At 40.1% G+C, this 20190-nt stretch overlaps 1 protein-coding gene across 2 annotated transcripts; it reads right to left on the bottom strand.

The window, feature by feature from the left end:
- Positions 1 to 405: 405 nt before the first annotated feature.
- Positions 406 to 3746, bottom strand: LOC107800313 (LEAF RUST 10 DISEASE-RESISTANCE LOCUS RECEPTOR-LIKE PROTEIN KINASE-like 2.5). Of its 2 annotated transcripts, none has more exons than XM_016623467.2 (5): positions 2693 to 3746; positions 2519 to 2596; positions 2340 to 2372; positions 2204 to 2236; positions 406 to 1701 (listed from the first exon to the last, which is right to left on the bottom strand). In XM_016623467.2, exons 1-5 carry the CDS (start codon positions 3540 to 3542, stop codon positions 560 to 562), a joined length of 2136 nt encoding a protein of 711 aa, XP_016478953.2. In that variant the 5' UTR covers positions 3543 to 3746; the 3' UTR covers positions 406 to 559. The 2 variants fall into 2 exon arrangements, with proteins under 2 accessions (XP_016478953.2, XP_016478954.2); XM_016623468.2 differs by having other exon boundaries at positions 2204 to 2224.
- Positions 3747 to 20190: the final 16444 nt, after the last annotated feature.

Here is a 20190-nt window from a genome sequence, read left to right as displayed (position 1 = left end):
GAAATTATTTAAGAAGACAAAGTGAGTCTTCTTGATTTGGTGTTATTTGACTAAATTTGTGAGTAGTGATCGGTTATGCTAGTATTTGAAATCTTTGTTTTAAATTTAAGATCATTTCGAGTATATTTGGGGTGGGTGCACATAAAAATTATGCCTATCGGGTAGACTTTGATGAATAATTTAACAGATAAGTGGACTGCAGATAATACAAAGTTACGCCAATCTGGTAAAATTTAGTGAACGAAAAATCACAAAATTATGTCAATCGGATAAAGCTTGTGAACAATTAACAATACAGATAAAGTAAATATAGCATAAACTCAACTGATCCAATAGAAAAATTCCTAAAGAGCTACGCGGGTATGGAGATTATATTTTAAATACATTCAAAAAAGGGAGACAATATTTAAAGACCAACCCCTTGGGCTATTCCTGTCAATCACCCCTACTCTAATTTGCAAAATCCATGTTCCTTACACATAAAGGCATAAAAGACAAAAATAGAAAGTTACATAAAGATATTACATAATGTGAAGTTACAGTTTGTGGTACTCACATGTCAACCTATAATTACATCTACTTTTGCAGAATCAGAACAATTCTCAACCAAAATCATAGACTCAGTTGAACCTAGTGAAGAACTCAGATTGAATTCCAACGGAGATGGTTGCAGTGATTCAAAAGGCCTAGGAGGCGTTTGCAAAGCCTGTAATTCACCTTCAAGCATTTCAACTACTTTAGTCATTGACGGACGATCGAGTGGATTCATTTGTATGCACCACAAAGCAACTAAAGTTAGCTTCTTTATGATCATTTCATCATCATGCGTCTCGTCTAGTACTTCAATTTCCTTTTCCTTGTCGAATTGATCATAGATCCAATGTGGAAAATACTGGCTTGACATATCCTCTCTTGCTGCCGAGTTTCCTTTCATACCTGCTATCTCAATCAGTAACATTCCAAAGCTATAAACATCTGCCTTATAAGATATAGGACCAATGCTTCTGTTGATGAGTTCTGGAGCTACATATCCGATTGTTCCCCTTGCTGCTGTTAGAGTAACAATGCTGTTATCCGTGGGGTATAATTTAGCAAGACCAAAGTCAGAAATTTTTGGAACGAAATTTTCATCCAAAAGTATGTTGTGCGGCTTGATGTCAAAATGTAGAATTTGTATGTCACAACCTCGATGCAAATATTCAATACCTCGAGCAACTCCAAGAGCAATTTCAGACTTTCTTTGCCAGCTAAGTAGAGTTCCTCCTTCTCGGGGTGTGATGTACTTGTCAAGTGATCCATTAGGCATGAAGTCATATACGAGGGCACGTTTAGATCTCTCAGCACAATAGCCAATAAGTTGTACCACGTTAACATGATGAATCCTTCCGATTGTGGCAACCTCGTTGATGAAGTCTTGCCCATCAGCTTTGGGCTTGGTCAAGATCTTCACTGCAACATCAGGACCACTTCGGAGCTTGCCTTTATATACTGAACCATAACCTCCTTGGCCTACTTTCTCCTTAAAATTCCTAGTCATCTTCCTTATGTTGGAATAGGGGTATTGAATAGGCATGAAATTATGCTCACTATGCAGGAAACTTTCAATTGCATCAAAAATCGACAAATGCCTTCTTCGTAATTCAATCATTAGAAACACAAATATGCATGGGAATAGTATGATTTTTGCCACAACGATATCTCCTGTACGCAACCATCATAAAGCAAGCAAGAAAAGATTGCGAATGTTTAAATTAAAATGCAACCACAAAGGTGCTATATTATGAGGAAGCTATTTCAATACTTGTCATTTCGAAATAAAATGGTTTCCAAAAGTAGCAGTAGTAGTACACCATATTTTTTGAGTACACGTTAGTGGATTAATGATTGATAGACTAAAAGCACATTCTATCCCTTTTGCTACTTTCAAAACTGTTTTAACATCATTTCATAATTATGTACCGCTTACACAATTTGCTATTTAAATTTTGAATTTGATGTTGTGCTTTCTTTATCATACTAATTTTCAACTATTACTATATTTTTTACTATACTATCCATAATATAATAAATAATCAAATAATAATTTTAACTCTGCATCTAGTCAAATTTTGTCATATAAAATGATCAGAGAGTAATAAAGAACTACTCAGTTCTTCTCTTCCTAACAAATCAATGAATTTTAAAGACAACAGATGTGGCTTACCAAGTATCCATGGGATGATTCCTGCAAGAACACCTACAATTAATGACACAGTTAATCTAACTTGCAACTATTTAATTAGCGTTTATATAATCCTTCCATATATAAAACCAGAATTGACAATAGAACGAGTGCTTACTTATAAGAACACTGAGAACATGTCTTTTATGACCTTGATTGTGGTCATCCAAAGAGAAATTCCAGAACCAAAACGAAAAAGGAAAAACAAAATATATGAATGAGAGAGAGTTTTACAGATTACATAGAAAAATGCTAAAAGAGTGTTAAGTTCTGGCACAACATCAGGAATATTCTTACCACATAAGGTTTTGAAGAATTCAAAATTGTAAACCTTGCAGGTGTAATCCTCACAACGAACATCCCTTGAATTTTCACCTTCGCAACCATAATTTGCAGGTGAGATCTTTCAGACTTGAACAGAAAAATTGCTAAAAGTGTTAAATTCTCGCATGACATTGGGAATGTTCTTACAAGTATGCACCTTGAAGAATCTAAAATTGTAATCTTTGCAGTTGATCTCCAGACAGCGAACATTCCTTGAATTTTCACCTACGCATTCATATATATTGGGGCAGTTGTTACAGTAAACACTAAACCATGAAAGTTCAAAACCATACGCCAAAGCATTATGCAGCTCTAAGATTGAAATATAAACATTTGCATCATCAATAGTAGGCCGTGAAGTCAGTGACATGAGGTTTACACTACATCCCACTCCCAAATCAGATGGATATAGGTTTCCCGTAGCTGCATACGTGTGTCCCTTGGAAGAAACATTGGAAGCGTCACTCCTGTTGAGACAATTAGTGATTTCCACAAAGGCGGGAGAATTCATGGCAAATGGACAGCTGAAAATAGCGATTTTCACAGCTAAAGGAGCATCAGAACCATCACTTTTAAAAAAATCATATTGAAAAGAGGGAGTGAAAAACGTGTAATCTGTAATTGAATGCTGAGGAAGAGAGCAAACAACTTGTTCTCTTATCCCAGGATCTACAAGGCGGATAGTGGAGTTATCATAATTGATGGCTTGCACATAGTAGTTCAGAGAATCTACAGCGTTCCATGAATATGTGGCGTTCAGAGAATCTAAAAATGTAAATATCGTTAATATGGTGCGATTTCCTTTGCAGCTTAATTCATATTTTTCGTCGCCACAGTGCTTTGGATCAGTTTTCAATCGAAAGGGGTAGCTGATGTTCTTAATATGCCCACAACTAGAAGGTGCACAACGCTGGTTCTGTTTGGCAAATGGGGTGTCAGAGAGCTGCAAGAAGATGAGAATCGTAAGAACTGAAAGAAATTTGGTTCCTCCAGACATTATTATGGTTAACTATGTTTGTTTTTGGGTTTTTCCCTTTCAGTACTGGTGCCAAACACTGCTAGTAGTATTCAAGAAGATAAATTTTTCATCCCCTCCTTTTCTTGGCCGAAAAAATACCAATTATGCTGTTGCAAAAGAAAGAAATGAAGTCACTAAATCCTGAAAGAAAAGTCAGTCTTCACAAAGAAAGAGAAGTCATTACTGTACAAATTCATCAAATAAAACAAAAGTCCAAGTCTTGACAAAGAAAGAGAGTCATTAATGGATGCAAGAGTTTTCTTGATAATGTACAGTGTACACAGATAAAAAAGAGACACCAACATTGACTTTTGGTCCAACCAGCAAGTCACCTCGGGGTGCCGTGTGACTACCCAAATCCTAACCTGTCGTGATGGTGCATCGTGGTACTAGGCAAGCCGATATTTCTAAAATACTTCTAAAATTTTACAGAAAATAAATTAAGATATTTTGGATATTCACAATTTTCACAAAACGGGGTAACAACCCAAACACAAGTGCGGAAATATAACTCCCAAATCAGGGTGTCGCAGAGCTCATGAGCGTTTATACCATCGATACAAATAAAGAAAAGACAAGGAAGGAGAAACAAGGAGTGCGAATGCCGGGTAGCTACCTCGTGAATCTCCGACAATCAACCGCGCACGAAATCAATGCCCACCGTGTCCGAAAACACCTGGATCTGCACATGAAGTGCAGGGTGTAGCGTGAGTACAACCAACTCAGTAAGTAACAATAATAAATAAGGAACTAAAAGCTAGTGATGTGCTACACAGTTATAGTTTATTTTCAGTAATTTCAGCAAGAAAGTAGACATGCTTTCAAATCCGGCAATTTAAGTCAAATCAGTTTATATATTACCAAGTTCAAGTAAAACCGTATATAATATCTTCCAGATATTTCAAAAACAGTGACATATAGCAGCTAAGTGCAACAACAAATGAAAGCAAGTACAATCTCTCAGGGCAACAGTCAGTCAACCTTTCTCAATAGCTCAATCACTCGGTTCTCAGCCCTCGACACTCACACTCAATAGGTAACTGCGCTCACTGGGGGTGTACAGACTCCGGAGGGGCTCCTTCAGCCCAAGCGCTAAATCGTTGCAGCGTGCATCCCGATCCATAATATATAAATATCCATAAGGCTCGTTGCAGCATGCAATCCGATCTATATATATATATATATATATATATATATATATATATATATATATATATATATATATATATATATATGCCCAAAGGCTCGTTACGACGTGCAACCCGAATCCATATACATACAACCCTCAAGGCTCGTTGCGGCATGCAACCCGATTCATATACACATCCCTAAGGCTCGTTGCGGCGTGCAACCCGATCCATGTACATACATATAGCTCACAGCTCGGCACTTAGGCCCTAACTCAGTCACCAACCTCTCCAGTCTCTCGGGCTCTCAGAAATCATAAAAAAATCATCCCAAAGCTCTCAGAAATTGGATATAATAATATGTATCAACAAGAAACAAGAAGAGACTAAGATATGATACGCAAGTAAAACCGTGACTGAGTACAAGACAGAAAATAGCAAATAATTCAACAAGTACATGAGCTCTACGGGTCCCAATACTGTCATCATATAGCCTAAGCATGATTTCTAACATGATTTGCAGTCAAATTTCTATAACATAGGGAGAGCATATAGCTAAAAACAAGTTATTCAACTTTATAGTTCCACGGAATGGACCAAGTCCCAATTCCTACGGTGCACGCCCACACGCCCGTCACCTAGCATGTGCATCACCTCCAAACTAATCACATAACGCATAATCTGGGGTTTCATACCTTCAGGACCAAATTTAAAACTGTTACTTACCTCAATCCGAGCAAAACTCTACTCCAAATGACCTGAATCTCGCCATAAGTAGTACAATAGAATCAATATAGGCTAAGAAATCAATTCCACAAGAAAAATACAAAATTATAGCTAAAATTCGAAATCGGCTCAAACCCGGCCCCCAGGCCAACGTCTCAAAATCCGATAAAAGTCACAAAACCTGAAAGTCATTCACTCACAAGTCTAACCATACCAAATTTAATCAAATATGATAACAAATTCACATTCAAAACCACAAAATTCTAGCCCAAGAACTCTTCCTTATGTTCCTCAATTTTTCACCCCAAATCACCAATTAGATGATGGAATTAAAGGCATAATCATGGAATTTGTCCAAAATTAGATAGGAATCACTTATCCCAAACACCCATGCAAGAATCTCTCCAAAAATCGCCTTCTACCAAGATCCCACTTCAATTTTATGATATAAACTCAAAACCCTCGTTTTGAATCTTTTAGACCTGCCCAGATATACCTTCAATCGCGATCGCGGAAAATACCTTGCGATCGCAAAGCACAACTATAATTCCCTACAATTTTATCCCTATGTGAACGCGGAATCCCCTATGCGATCGTGGATCACTACCCCTCAAACCTACGCGATCACATCATGCTTCACGCGATCACGTAAAGTAATTGTCTGACCTCCTTTTTTGCTCAAATCCTTCTACACAAACGCAGCCTTAGCCACGCGTTCGCGAAGCACAACTTAGCACACTTACGCGATCGCGTTCCTGACTCTACAATCGCATAGAACAAAATTACCTTTTCCCTAAATAAGCTTACGCTATCGCAAATCAATTCATGGGATCGCGTACAAGGAAACCAGAAATGTAGAACACCAACAGTCTTCAGCTATCAAGCTAAGTCCAAAAATGATTTGTTAACCACTCGAAACTCATCCGAGGCCCCCAGGACCTCAACCAAACATGCCATCAAGTCCAAAACATCATACAAACTTAGTCGAACCCTCAAATCACCTCAAACAATATAAAAATCACGAATTGCACATGGATTCAAGCCTAATAAACTTTGAAATTTCCAAATTCCACAAACGACGAAACCTATAAAATCACGTCTGATTGACCTCAAATTTTGCACACAAGTCATAAATGACACCACGAACCTACTCCAACTTCCGAGAATCCAATCCGATATCAAAAGTCTACTCCCGGTCAAACTTTTTAAAATTTTAATTTTCGCCATTTCAAGCCTAATTCTACTATAGACCTCCAAATCACAATCCCGAAATGCTCCTAAATCCAAAATAACCTAACAGAGCTAATGGAACCATCAAAATTCAAATCCGAGATCTTTTACACATAAGTCAACATCCGGTCAACTTTTTTAACTTAAGGTTTTAATTAATAGACTAAGTGTCTCAATTTACTATGAAATCTCTCAAACCCGAACTAACTAACCCGGTAAGTCATATAACAGCTTATAGTACAAAAGAAGTAGAAAATGGGGGAATGAGGCTACAACTCTCGAAACGACCGGTCGAGTCTAGAGACATACTTGGAGTCTCAAATAGGTGTGGATATCTGCTCTGCATCTCCCTCTTGGTCTCCCAAGTAGCCTCATCTACGGGCAGACCTATCCACTATGCCTTCACCGAAACTATATCCTTTGACCTCAACTTTCGAACCTGTCGATCAAAAATGGCCACCGGCTCTACATCATAAGTCAAATCACCATGCAACTAAATCGTGCTGAAATCCAAAACATGAGACGGATCGCCGATATACTTCCGGAGCATAGAAATATGAAATACTGGATGCACACTCGACAAGCTAGGTGGCAAGGCAAGTTTGTAAGCCGCCACCTCCCCAATCTTCTAAAGTACCTCAAAGGGTCCAATAAACCGATGTCTCAACTTGCCCTTCTTCCCGAACCTCATAACACCCTTCGTGGGTGAAACTTTAGCAGAACCTTCTCCCCAACCATGTAAGCAACATCACGGACCTTCCTGTCAGCATAACACTTTTGTCTAGACTGCGCCGTGCAAAGCCGCTCATGAATTAATTTAACCTTGTCCAAAGCATCCTAAACCAAGTCAGTACCTAATAGCCTAGCCTTACCCGGATCAAACCAACTCACTGGACATCTACACCACCTCCTATACAAAGCCTCATATGGAGTCATCTGAATGCTCGACTAATAACTGTTGTTGTAAGCAAACTCCGCGAGTGGCAGAAACTAGTCCCATGAACCCCCAAAATCAATGACACAATCACATAACATTTCCTTCAATATTTGAATACTGCGCTCGGACTTTCCATCCGTCTGAGGGTGAAATGTTGTGCTCAAGTCAACCTAAGTGCCCATCTCTCGCTTCACGGCTCTCCAAAACTGCAATGTAAATTGCGTGCCTCTATCTAAAATAACGAAAACTGGCACACCATGAAGGCGGACAATCTCTTGGATGTAAATCTCAGCCAACCGCTCTAAAGAATAAGTAATACCAACCAGAATAAAGTGCGCGGACTCGGTCAGCCGATCCACAATCACCCAAATTGCATCGAACTTCCTATAAGTCCATGGGAAACCAACTACAAAATCCATGGTGACCCCCTCCCACTTCCACTCTGGAATCTCTATCCTCTAAAGCAAGCCACCTAGTCTTTGATGCTCATGTTTTACCTGCTGACAGTTAAGACACTGGGCTACAAACTTAACTATATCCTTCTTCATTCTTCACCACCAGTAATGTTTCCTCATGTCCTGATACATATTCGCGGCACCCGGATGGTTGGAATACCGCGAGCTATGGGACTCCTCAAGAATCAACTCCCGTAACCCATCTACATTGGGCACACATATCCGGCCCTGCATCCTCAACACCCTATCATCTCCAATAGTCACATCTCTAGCATTACCGTGCTAATCCATATCCTTGAGGATAAGCAAATGAGGATCATCTTACTGGCGCTCTCTAACGCGATTGTATATGGTCGAAATCGGGGGAGCCCGATTTCGGAGACAAAGTTATTACCCCGAGCTCGAGTACGAATGGATCGAATTTGGAGTAAAGTCTAGCTAAAAAGTGCATATTTCGGGGATCAAATCGATGGCTGAACAGGATCCACCTCGAAATAGTGCCATTATGAATCTATACTAGAATGAGCGGGAATTTCCGAATGGAACAAAGATCAAGGCATAAATTTCGGAATGTATTTGTACGAATTAGTACAAATCCGTACTAGTTGGTTAAATAGCTGTCCCAATAGGATTCTTTACTGTAAATAGTTATGTACCTTATTTAAGGTTTCCCTTCCTATATAAAGGAGACCACAATCATTTGTAAACATCATCTAATCATTGGCAAAGAATATACTCTCTACTTTTCGCTCATTGTTCATCAGAATGGTCCTTTAAACTTTATAATTCTTACTTTACTATTCTTGATTCACCTTGAGGTCATTGAGCTCGAGGTCGACACTGCTTCAGTAACACTGCTTTGGTTCACTTATTACTTTCTTTTATACCTTATACTTCTTGTTTATTGATTGGTATTGAACTAGATCACGTATCTTTAAAACCAGAAATAAAATTTAATTGTTACTCGTATTTTCGAGGTAAACAGTTTGGTGAGCACTATGGGGCTAAAGATAATAGTGATTAGTTTAGTGCTAATTTTCTAATAACACACGTTGTTCTTCACACTTTTTCTTGTCAAATATTCTTTGTTTTCAGGCTAAAACATGTCGAACTCAGCAAACACACTGGTACATGGTAATGACAGTCTTGGATTCCATGGGAAAAATGATAGTGCAACTGCTTCAGGGGCCGGTGTACCACCGCTTAACCCTGGGGTAGTGCCAGTTCCTAACCCAGTCGATATTGGTTCACATATTTCTCTAAACGTCGACTTAGGCACCGACTTTGGAGGAAGCATACGCGGATAGGTCCAACCTGGTGGCCAAAGAACACTGGGTCGAGGAGATGAGAAAGTGAGCCTCCAAGTAATCTTTGAAATGTTACAAGTGCAGTAGATCGCTATCGCTCAGCTGCAAAGTCAACAAAAGACTCTGAGTGTGGTGGGACCAGAAACTACTCACCATGATGAACCAATCCCGGAAAGGTCGAGTAATAATGGATCAGGGGAGGACCCCACAATCATGAGCATGCTCGAAGAACTCACAAAGAGGATCTAGCCAGGAGAAAAAAGGATCAAGGATAGGCATAAAAAAGTGGAAACGTACAACTTGAGGGTCGACCAAATACCAGGAGCGCCTCCAATTTTTAAATGGATGGATTCCAAAAAGTTTATGCAAAAACCTTTTCCCCCGAGTGCATCCCCGAAGCCGATTCCAAAAACGTTTTGCATGCCGGACATACCTAAATACAATGCAACCACCGACCCCAACGAGCATATCACTACATATACTTATGGTATAAAGGGAAGCGATTTGGAGGATGATGAGAACAAGTTTGTTCTACTAAAATAATTTGGGCAAACTTTGTCCAAAGGGGCCATGATTTGGTACCATAACCTTCCCCTGAACTCTGTCGCTTCATTCACCATGTTGGCAAATTCTTTTATGAAGGAACATGGTACATGGTAATGACAGTCTTGGATTCCATGGGGAAAATGATAGTGCAACTGCTTCAGGGGCCGGTGTACCACCGCTTAACCCTGGGGTAGTGCCAGTTCCTAACCCAGTTGATATTGGTTCACATATTTCTCTAAACGTCGACTTAGGCACCGACTTTGGAGGAAGCATACGCGGATAGGTCCAACCTGGTGGCCAAAGAACACTGGTTCGAGGAGATGAGAAAGTGAGCCTCCAAGTAATCTTTGAAATGTTACAAGTGCAGTAGATCGCTATCGCTCAGCTGCAAAGTCAACAAAAGACTCTGAGTGTGGTGGGACCAGAAACTACTCACCATGATGAACCAATCCCGGAAAGGTCGAGTAATAATGGATCAGGGGAGGACCCCACAATCATGAGCATGCTCGAAGAACTCACAAAGAGGATCTAGCCAGGAGAAAAAAGGATCAAGGATAGGCATAAAAAGGTGGAAACGTACAACTTGAGGGTCGACCAAATACCAGGAGCGCCTCCAATTTTTAAATGGATGGATTCCAAAAAGTTTATGCAAAAACCTTTTCCCCCGAGTGCATCCCCGAAGCTGATTCCAAAAACGTTTTGCATGCCGGACATACCTAAATACAATGCAACCACCGACCCCAACGAGCATATCACTACATATACTTATGGTATAAAGGGAAGCGATTTGGAGGATGATGAGAACAAGTTTGTTCTACTAAAATAATTTGGGCAAACTTTGTCCAAAGGGGACATGATTTGGTACCATAACCTTCCCCTGAACTCTGTCGCTTCATTCACCATGTTGGCAAATTCTTTTATGAAGGAACATGCTGGTGCTATAAAGGAAGCAACAATAAAATTGGACGTATTCAAAATTAAACAAAGGTACAACGAGATGTTAAGGGAATCCTAGTACCAAATGGAACGAATAGTGTTACCACCAGTCTCCGATGACTGGGATGTTCAAGCTTTCACTTAGGGGCTAAATGAGCGAAGATCGATAGCATCAATGTAGTTAAAGTAAAACTTGATCGAGTACTGCTCCGTAACTTAGGCGGATGTGCATAACCGATATCAGTCAAAGATTATGGTTGAAGATGATCAGTTGGGAGCCCCCTCAGGTTCAGTTTATCCAAGCAGATTAGCAATAAAAGATTCTAGAGACATAGATAGGGAATCGAGACCGAACAAGGAAAAGTATTAGCCATATGCTGAAGAGCGAAGGAACATCTCGAGGCTCAATATACCTCAGAATGATCGAAGAGTAGATCGAGGACAGAATTCTTGGGGACTCATGAGTAAGACCAGGTTTGGTAGGAACTCAGGACCGGCGGAGGCACCTCGATTATCAGAGTACAATTTTAGCATCGATGCCTTAGGTATCGCTTCTTCCATTGGAAAAATTAGGGATACCAGGTGGCTTAATCCCATTCAAACTAAACCTTCTCAAAGGAATCCCAACTTGATGTGTAAGTATCATGGTACACATGGGTACAGGACCGAGGATTGCAGACAACTGAGAGAGGAGGTAGCCCGATTATTCAATGAGGGGCATCTTTGGGAATTTCTTAGCGATAGGGCTAAGAACCATTTCAGGGAAAGAGACGCCAATAGGAAGAATGAACTAGAGGAGCCTCAACATGTTATTAATATGATCATCGGTGGCGTCGACGTCCTATAGGGACCCGTGATCAAACGCACCAAAGTGTCAATCATAAGAGAGAAGTGGACTCGGGACTACATGCCGAGGACACCCTCACATTCAATGAAGAAGACACCAAGGGCTTATCTTAGCCGCACAATGATGCACTGGTAATTTCTATTCTTTTAAATAAAGTTCAAGTTAAACATGTTCTTATGGATCCAGGTATCTCGGCGAACATAATCAGGTCGAGGGTCATAGAGAAGCTTAGGCTTTTTGACCATATCATACTTGCATTTCGAGTCTTGAATGACTTCAACATGGCAAGCAAAAAAACAAAGGGGGAAATCATCCTCCCAGTGAATGTGGCCGGAAATGTACAGGACACGAAGTTTCATGTCATCGAAGGTGACATGAGGTATAATAGTTTGCTTGGAAGGCCGTGGATCCACAGCATGAGGGCAATACCATCAACCCTTCATCAAATGTTGAAGTTCCCAACAAAAGATGGCGTAAAGACGGTATATGGAGAGCAACACACAGTAGAAGAGATGTTTGCAGTCTATGACTTGACACTAGTATCAACGCTCTCTACATCGGAAAAGTCGAGCATCAAGGACAAACAAGTAGCTAAATAGCAATCATAGTCTATATCCTCGATTGAGCCAGAGGAACAAGTGGTCGAGGACGAAGAAGGCGACTTCCTTACCCCTCGAGCTTTCGTTGCCCCCGAGGAGTCAGATGTGACGAAGTCCACAGTTGAGGAACTTGAGCAGGTGATATTGATCGAGCATCTACCAGAATGAAAGGTATACTTGGGGATGGGATTAATCCCCGAACTCAGGAAAAAACTCATTCAATTCCTTAACGATAACATTGATTGCTTTGCTTGGTCCCACTTATATATGACAGGGATCCTACCGGAGATACCACCCATCGATTGAGTGTCGATCCCGAATTTAAACAGGTGAAGCAAAAGAGGCCCCAGTCTGAGGTAAATCACGCATTCATAAAAGACGAGGTAACCAAACTTCTCAAAATAGGGTCCATTAGGGAAGTAAAATACCTCGAATGGTTAGGTAATGTAGTAGTAGTCCCTAAAAAGGGAAACTAACATAGAATGTGTGTAGATTACAAAGCTTTGAACAAGGCATGCCCTAAAGACTCTTTCCCATTACCTAACATCGATCATTTGATCGACGCTAATGCCGGCAACGAGCTCCTTATTTTTCTCGATGCTTACTCTAGGTACAATCAAATTCGAATGAACCTGGAGGACCAGGAAAAGACTTTGTTTATCACAAAGTATGGATCATACTGTTACAATGTAATGCCCTTCGGACTAAAAAATGCAGGGGCTACGTACCAACGCCTAGTTAATAAAATGTTCGAACATCAGATAGGCAAATCTATGGAAGTTTATATTGATGACATGATAGTTAAGTCCATGTGCGCAGAGGACCATTTGATTCATTTACAAGTAACGTTCAAGATCATAAGAAAATACAACAGAAAACTCAACCCCGAGAAATACACTTTTGGAGTTGGCTCGGGTAAGTTCTTAGGTTTCATGGTGTCAAACAGGGGGATCGAGATCAACCCCGACAAAATTAAAGTATCGAAGAAATCACCATCATGAACAATGTGAGATCCATACAATGCCTAACTGGCCGGATAGCTGTATTAGGCCGATTTATCTCGAGGTCATTGGATCAGAGTCATCATTTCTTTTCCCTACTCAAAAAGAAGAATGACTTCGCATGGACTCCGGAATGTCAGCAAGCGTTGGAGGAGTTAAAGCGGTACTTGTCGAGCCTGCCACTACTTCACACTCCGAAGAAGGTGAGAAACTTTATTTATACTTGGCCATATCCAAGGTAATGGTAAGTGGCATGCTGGTTCGAGAAGAATAAGGTACACAATTTCCTATTTATTATGTAAATCGAACCTTAGGAGATGCTGAAACTAGGTATCCACATTTAGAAAAGTTATCACTTACACTAATAAGCGCATCTAGGAAGTTAAAACCATACTTTTAGTGTCATCCCATATGTGTGTTAACTACATACCCAATTCGTAATGTTTTGCATAAGCCCGAGCTATCGGGCCAATTGGCCAAGTGGGCCATCAAACTTGGAGGGTACGATATCGAATATCAACCCCGAACGACCATCAAGTCTCAAATTTTGGTAGACTTCGTGGCATATTTTACACCTGCCCTCGTACCCGAAGTAGAAAATGAACTTCTACTAAATTCGGGTACATCCTCGGGGTGTAGATGTCACGACCCAAACCGATGGGCCAAGATGAGTGCCCGAGTCCTATCACATCTCCTTTTTACCTTAAAGGGTATAGGGAATTTTTCCAATTAAAGTGACAATAATCGAAATGGGATTATTTATATTCAAATTCAGAGTCTCCATTTGGGATAATTTATGGCGTCCCTAGTCACTAGTTTAAAATCCCGAATCGAGGAAGTTGACTCTTATTTATGGTCTACGAACACAGAAATCCGGGTAAGGAATTCTGTTAACCCGGGAGAAAGTGTTAGGCATTCCCAGGTTCCGTAGTTTTAGCATGGTCGCTCAACTATTAATAATTTGGCTAATTATCTGATTAAATACACGTTTAAAACATATTGTGCATTTTTTAACCTTTTAAAACCACTTTTAATTATTTAAGGAATTTATTTGAACAAGTCGCGATGTCGTGCACTCGTTTATTTTGTACACATTGCGAATCACATCATGGGAATCGTACCCATGATCTACAACATGTTTGATTTTATTATTATTCGAAATTATGATCAGGTCACATGAAATGCACACCCGAATTGAGATTTACGTATCGTGACCATGCCATGAGAACCGTACCCATGGCCACGATAATGTATTATTGATAAAGCCTTAAACAAGCTACGATGTTTATTAATATTAACGGCCTAAGTATGCTCTTAGTGATCAAATTTATGAGAGCAAGAATAAAAAAGCGACAAAATTATATAAGTCCAATTTCCTCACGTTTTGAAAGCTAACTCCCACAAATCCGGTACTGTGAAGCCTTAAATAATTACCTCTTAATGAAGTGGTGAAACATGGAATCAAAAACTCAATTTTACCATCAAAAACCCATCCAAAACAATTTTTTTCTAAACAACGTGTGTAAGCACGTGATTTTTGCTTCACGGAAATTACTCCAAAAGAAAAGAAAAACAAAAAAATATATGCATGTGTGTTTTTGTCATTGAGTGATTTTAGGTGTTAGAATAATAGGTGTATAATTTTAATTTTTATTTTTTTTGATTCGTTAGGAGTTGTTTTTTTATTTATTTTTGTCAATTAAAGTGGAAAGGAAAAGGAAAAAATGAGAATACTCGGTTTTGGGCCGGGAAATTAAAACAAAAAATAGGCCCAAAACGAGCTGGCCCAATGAGCAAAGTGGTCCGTCTCCTTAGAGGTGTCCAAACGACATCGTTTTGTCCCAGTTAAGCTGGGCCGTTGATCTTAAATGGATCAACGGTCAGGATCACACCCTAGATCCGTTAACATGACCCGGTCCATCCCCCGTACCCGGTCTCACCCACCATCACACTCAAACGACGTCGTCCTTCTTTAATGAATAGATCCTGGCCCTTGATCTCACATGATCCAACGGCCAGGATCTAAACCCCTAAATCATATATAAAGCCCAACCTTGTTACCCCGCCCCCTATCCAAACACCCCCCGACTTCATCGTCTCCCAGAAACCAACCCTAATATCCCAAACCCTAGCCGCCCCTGTGCACCTTCACCGTATAGCCGGCGGCAAGGACGCCGGTGACCACCACCTTAACACCTTAGGACCTCCTCCACCCCCTGAACACAGATCCACTAGCCGTGGGTCTCGAATCTTCCCCCACCATCTCGAATCTTCATTTGAAGATTCGAGCCTGACCTTGATCTACACCAACCTACCCCAAATTCATACCAGGTGTCCCCTTGACCTTCCTCGTGACCAAACCAAGCTTGGGTTGGTCCGAATCTACCCACAAATCCCAAAACCCTAAATCTGAAGATCCGAACCCTAGAACAAGAATTTGTGGAGACTGTTTGGATTTAAACGGAAGTTTGGGGTCTAATAGACCCTGATCGAAGTGTTCTCGTTTGAGAACACCTTGATTAAAGTCTGTTCAGCCTCAAATAGACAAATCAAGTTCAGGCCTGGGTCATTTGTTGTTGAGCTTCCACAGTGAGTTTCCTTTTCTTTTCTATTTTTGTTTGAGTGTCGTTTGAATTTGATAACATGTTTGGTCAGTGTCATCAAGTTTTCCATTTATGTTGTTTCTCTGTTTTGTGTAAAGTTGTCTGAAGCCATTTGATGCCATGTTCGGTTTGTTTGATTAATCGACTGATTATTTCATGTTATAATTAGTATAGTCGATTAGATAAACGTCGTCGATTAATTTCATAGGATTGAATGTTCAAATATTCTGATTCATATAACTTCACATGATTGATCGAACCTTTGCTGTTAATTGGATGCTTGACATTGTTTGAAAGTAGTTTGTAACTGCAATACAAACAATTAAAATTCAATCTAGGGCAGCTTGAAATTGAACTTTCAGAAGTTCAAATTTCCTGCTATTGAAGCAGGGCAAGACAGTGATAACCAGGGGCTAACAGGGGCAATTTGGGGGCGTGAAAAGAACAGAAAAGATTAGTTTAAGTGAGCTGACAATAGGGTACTGAAATAGGATTAAACTAATGTAATAGTGGGGAACCAAACTGGGTAGCATGGAGGCTGATTAAATAAAAGGGCTACCAATACCTTTGGGCAGAACAACATATGCTAGAAGGCTGTCAAATAGATGGGCATGGGGTATTCTTTTGATTAGTTTAAAAGAGTTATGGGCAGGAAAGGAATGAGGGGATCAAGGCAGCTTGGTGCTTGCCATTTCTGCCTATAAATAGGACTGTTTAGGACAAAAGAAAGGGGTTGGAAAATATAGCTGAAGGTTCTGAAAAAAAAGAGTGTTAAGGTTTGCATTTTTAGGTTAAGCTTTACATCAAAGAGCCTTAACTTGTCTTTGCTCTTGAGTGTGTAACAAAAATCAGAAATCACTACTTCTCGTACTAGTCTATGTACTGTTGGCACTGCTAGATTTTCAGTTTGGTAGTGTCCAATTCTTTGTTGGCTGAATATTGTTCCATCAGTTTACTCCGGGAATACTGTTTTGGTTTTAAGCAACTGTCGCAACTGGTTATTCTTATTGATTTCTTTGGGCTGTTGCTGTTTGGTTTTTTGGAATCGCTGTCGGGTTTTCTCTTAAATTGCTGTTAAGCTTTGGTCTGTTTTTCTTGGACTGTCTCTTTTACTGTTACTGGTTTGGGGCTGTTCAACTGAGTGTGCTGTTGTTTATCTGCTGTTGCTGTGGTGTTGCATACTGCTTGGCTGATCATTCCCTTTCTTCTTTTGCTTTCCTATACCAGGTACACGACTGATACACTATCAATGTAACTTGAAAGTTGAGCATGAATACAAAAGAGAGGAGTTGAAGTTGTTTATTTTCATACGTAGCCTGTATATTGAACATTATATGGTGTATAACAGTTTACATTTTTGCCTGGATAGTGGAGGTAGCCCTCCTACATAATGAATGTCGATGTATGGCAACTTGATATCATATTGTGTATATAGGCTGGTAGATAAAAGGATTGACAGTGTAGATAGGCTATACCTTAGACTTTAGCTATGTTTGTGATTAGCATATCCTTTAATGAATGTTAAGTATGAAACTATCCATTGTTAGTTAATCTTATTTCCTTTGATAAGCTGCCTCGTTATAACTGGCAAACCATACATTTTGGAACAAATAGCACAAGTCTACATTTCAACCTTACGAATATCAAGCCCAAATCGAACGAACTAAACAGGCCTTCATCGGAAAAATAGTGGCCCAGGTCCAGTCAATACTATGTGGGCTGGGTTTGGGCCCATAGTATCCAAACGGCTGCCCATGTACGCGGTTGGGCTTCGGATTTTGCGAAAGCATTCGGAACCCCACTATAAATAACCTGCAAGCATGTAACTAAGTAGGATCATTTTTGCTTTCATTAGTAGAGACAAACGTAACAAGAAACGTAGCCACTATAGGATATCCTTTTAAAAAATAAAGATGAGACGAGCCTCGACAAACAAAAAATGCACAAGCTGCGGGGCCCTCTAAATGTATATATTAAAATACTTAGAACTCGGGACAGTCCATTTAGCGAATTTTACGGCCTTCCCCAAAATAACAATACGTTAGTTGCTTTAGGCGCGCCTTTAATAATTTATTTTCCTTAATTCGGGTGCACATTTATGTGACCCAAATCCAAATCTCAACGGAATCGAAATGTGTCTCTCATCACGGGTACATTGATTGTGATGTGGTCTGAGATGCACTTCCATGACGTTGTAAATCTTTTTTTTAAATAAGGGATGAGATGAGCCTCGCCAAATAAAACGCACAGATTGCGGGGCCCTCACAAAATGAACGTGTCAATTACTTAGAACTCGGGATAGGCCGCTTAGCGAACTCCGCGGCCTTACCCAGAATAATAATACGCTAATTGCTTTAGGCGCGCATTTTAATAAATCTTACCTTCTTAAACTCAGGTGCACATTTATGTGACCCAAATCCAAATCTCAACGGAGTCAAAGTGTGTCGACGACCACGGGTACATTGAATGTAATGCGGTTCGAGATACATTTTCACAACATTGCAATTCCTGATAAAAACAGTAAAATGATAAAAGCGGTTAAAAGTTAAATTTTGCACATAAGTTCACACTTGTATAAAATCAGATAATTAAGCCGAATATGACAGTTGAGTGACCGTGCTAGAACCACGGAACTCGGGAATGCCTAACACCTTCTCCCGGGTTAACAGAATTCCTTATCCGGATTTCTGGTACGCAGACTGTAATACGGAGTCATTCTTTTCCTCGATTCGGGATTAAAATTGGTGACTTGGGACACCCTAAATCTCCCAAGTGGCGACTCTGAAATAAACAAATAAATCCCCTTTCGATTGTCCTTTAATTGGAAAAAACTCCTTGCCCCCTCGCGGGTATGAAAAAGGAGGTGTGACAGCTCTGGCGACTCTGCTGGGGAAAACAATGACCCAGAACCACTGGTTCAGGATTAGAAATTCGAGCTTAGAATAATTGTTCTATTTGGGTTTATTTATTATCTGATATTTTTATGTGATATGTGCTTTATGTGCAAAATGATGTGTTTTCCGCTTTGATATTATTTGACTGTATATATAAACTGTGCCGAAACCCTTCTCTTCTTACCTCCGGGGAGAAGCTCGCTGGTCGAGACTCCCTATTCTGTTAGTGTCATACCCAAGTAGAAAGAGGCTCGGATAAGTTACAAAGCCGGACGACCCCGCGGGTCCCCGGTACGTAGCCCCCTCCTCGACTCGAGTTGTCCGCTCGTGTAAGCCAGGTCTAGAACAAAGCCCAGTTTGAAGCTTAGTAAAACATAACTTCATGCCGGATCCCTAGTAGGAAAACGCTTATTTGCATCACGTTGAATTTGACTTAGGAGGCTCAACACAGGGGTTGGGCCCGTCTAGGAATAGCAACCTGGAACAAAAAGACCATCATGTGGCATCTTGTCTGTTAGCGCATTTAATTTGCTTCGAATTTGCATGTTGACCGGCGGGTGATAACGGGAATTTTGAAAATAATAAATAAATAAATAAATGAAGAAGATTTTCAAGAGTTTCTCACTTAAGAAAAAGCAATGTCCAAGTATTTTTGAGAAAAACCCGTGATTTAGATAATTTTCTTACCCGAACTACGTCGGTTTGATTCTCACCGGATGTGGGATACGTAGGCAACCCTTATCGGGTCCAACTCCACATTTTTGTTTTACCAATAATGATATATGTATGTATATATATACACATGTATGTATATACATATATTGTTTCTTTAAAAAAAAAACGAAAAATGTTTGGAGTCAAAATAAAAATATTTTTTTTTCTCGTCTAAAATCACCTTAATAAATGTGCAGAATGAGCACAAGTAGGAGATCATCTGAGGCCATTATAAACAAATTTCCTTTGGGCTTACGCATGTGGTGGAACGACTTAGAAGGATCAGGGCGAGATACGGTCAAAATATACTTGGGAAATTTGGTTGGATTGCTGGACATCGATCCACGAGGGGACATGATCAGGGCTTTAATTTCATTTTGGGACTCGGCACACAATGTATTTCACTTCTCGGACTTCGAACTCACCCCGACGCTGGAGGAGTTGGCAGGGTACATCGGATGTCCTAAAATCCCTATGAAAGAACAGTATCTCATTGCACCAAGGACCGTGACCATACACAAATTCCTGGACATCGTAAAGATCCACAGAACGGTATATAACCCAGAGTTATCATAAGGGTTTTGTAGTTTGGCATTTCTGTACGACAGGTACGGTCATCTGGGAGGGTTCAACAATCCAGAGAGTAAGATTTGCAGTGGGGAAAGCCGGTTGAAATGGGAGAGGCATAGATGTATTTCTTTCATG

Source organism: Nicotiana tabacum, chromosome 22 (genome assembly GCF_000715075.1).
Source record: "Nicotiana tabacum cultivar K326 chromosome 22, ASM71507v2, whole genome shotgun sequence".
In the NCBI taxonomy this organism is placed as follows: Eukaryota; Viridiplantae; Streptophyta; class Magnoliopsida; order Solanales; family Solanaceae; genus Nicotiana; species Nicotiana tabacum.
The sequence above is the reverse complement of the archived record's forward strand: the minus strand, read 5'-3'. Positions and strand labels throughout refer to the sequence as shown.

What these genes read in the sequence shown, in the direction of transcription:
- LOC107800313 (XM_016623467.2), bottom strand. Translation starts at nt 3,542, where the DNA reads ATGTCTGGAGGAACCAAATTTCTTTCAGTTCTTACGATTCTCATCTTC. An exon ending in ATTCTTCAAAACCTTATGTG is followed by an intron (nt 2,373 to 2,518) that starts GTAAGAATATTC and finishes ACCACAATCAAG; the next exon opens with GTCATAAAAGACATGTTCTC. An exon ending in TGTTCTCAGTGTTCTTATAA is followed by an intron (nt 2,237 to 2,339) that starts GTAAGCACTCGT and finishes CATTAATTGTAG; the next exon opens with GTGTTCTTGCAGGAATCATC.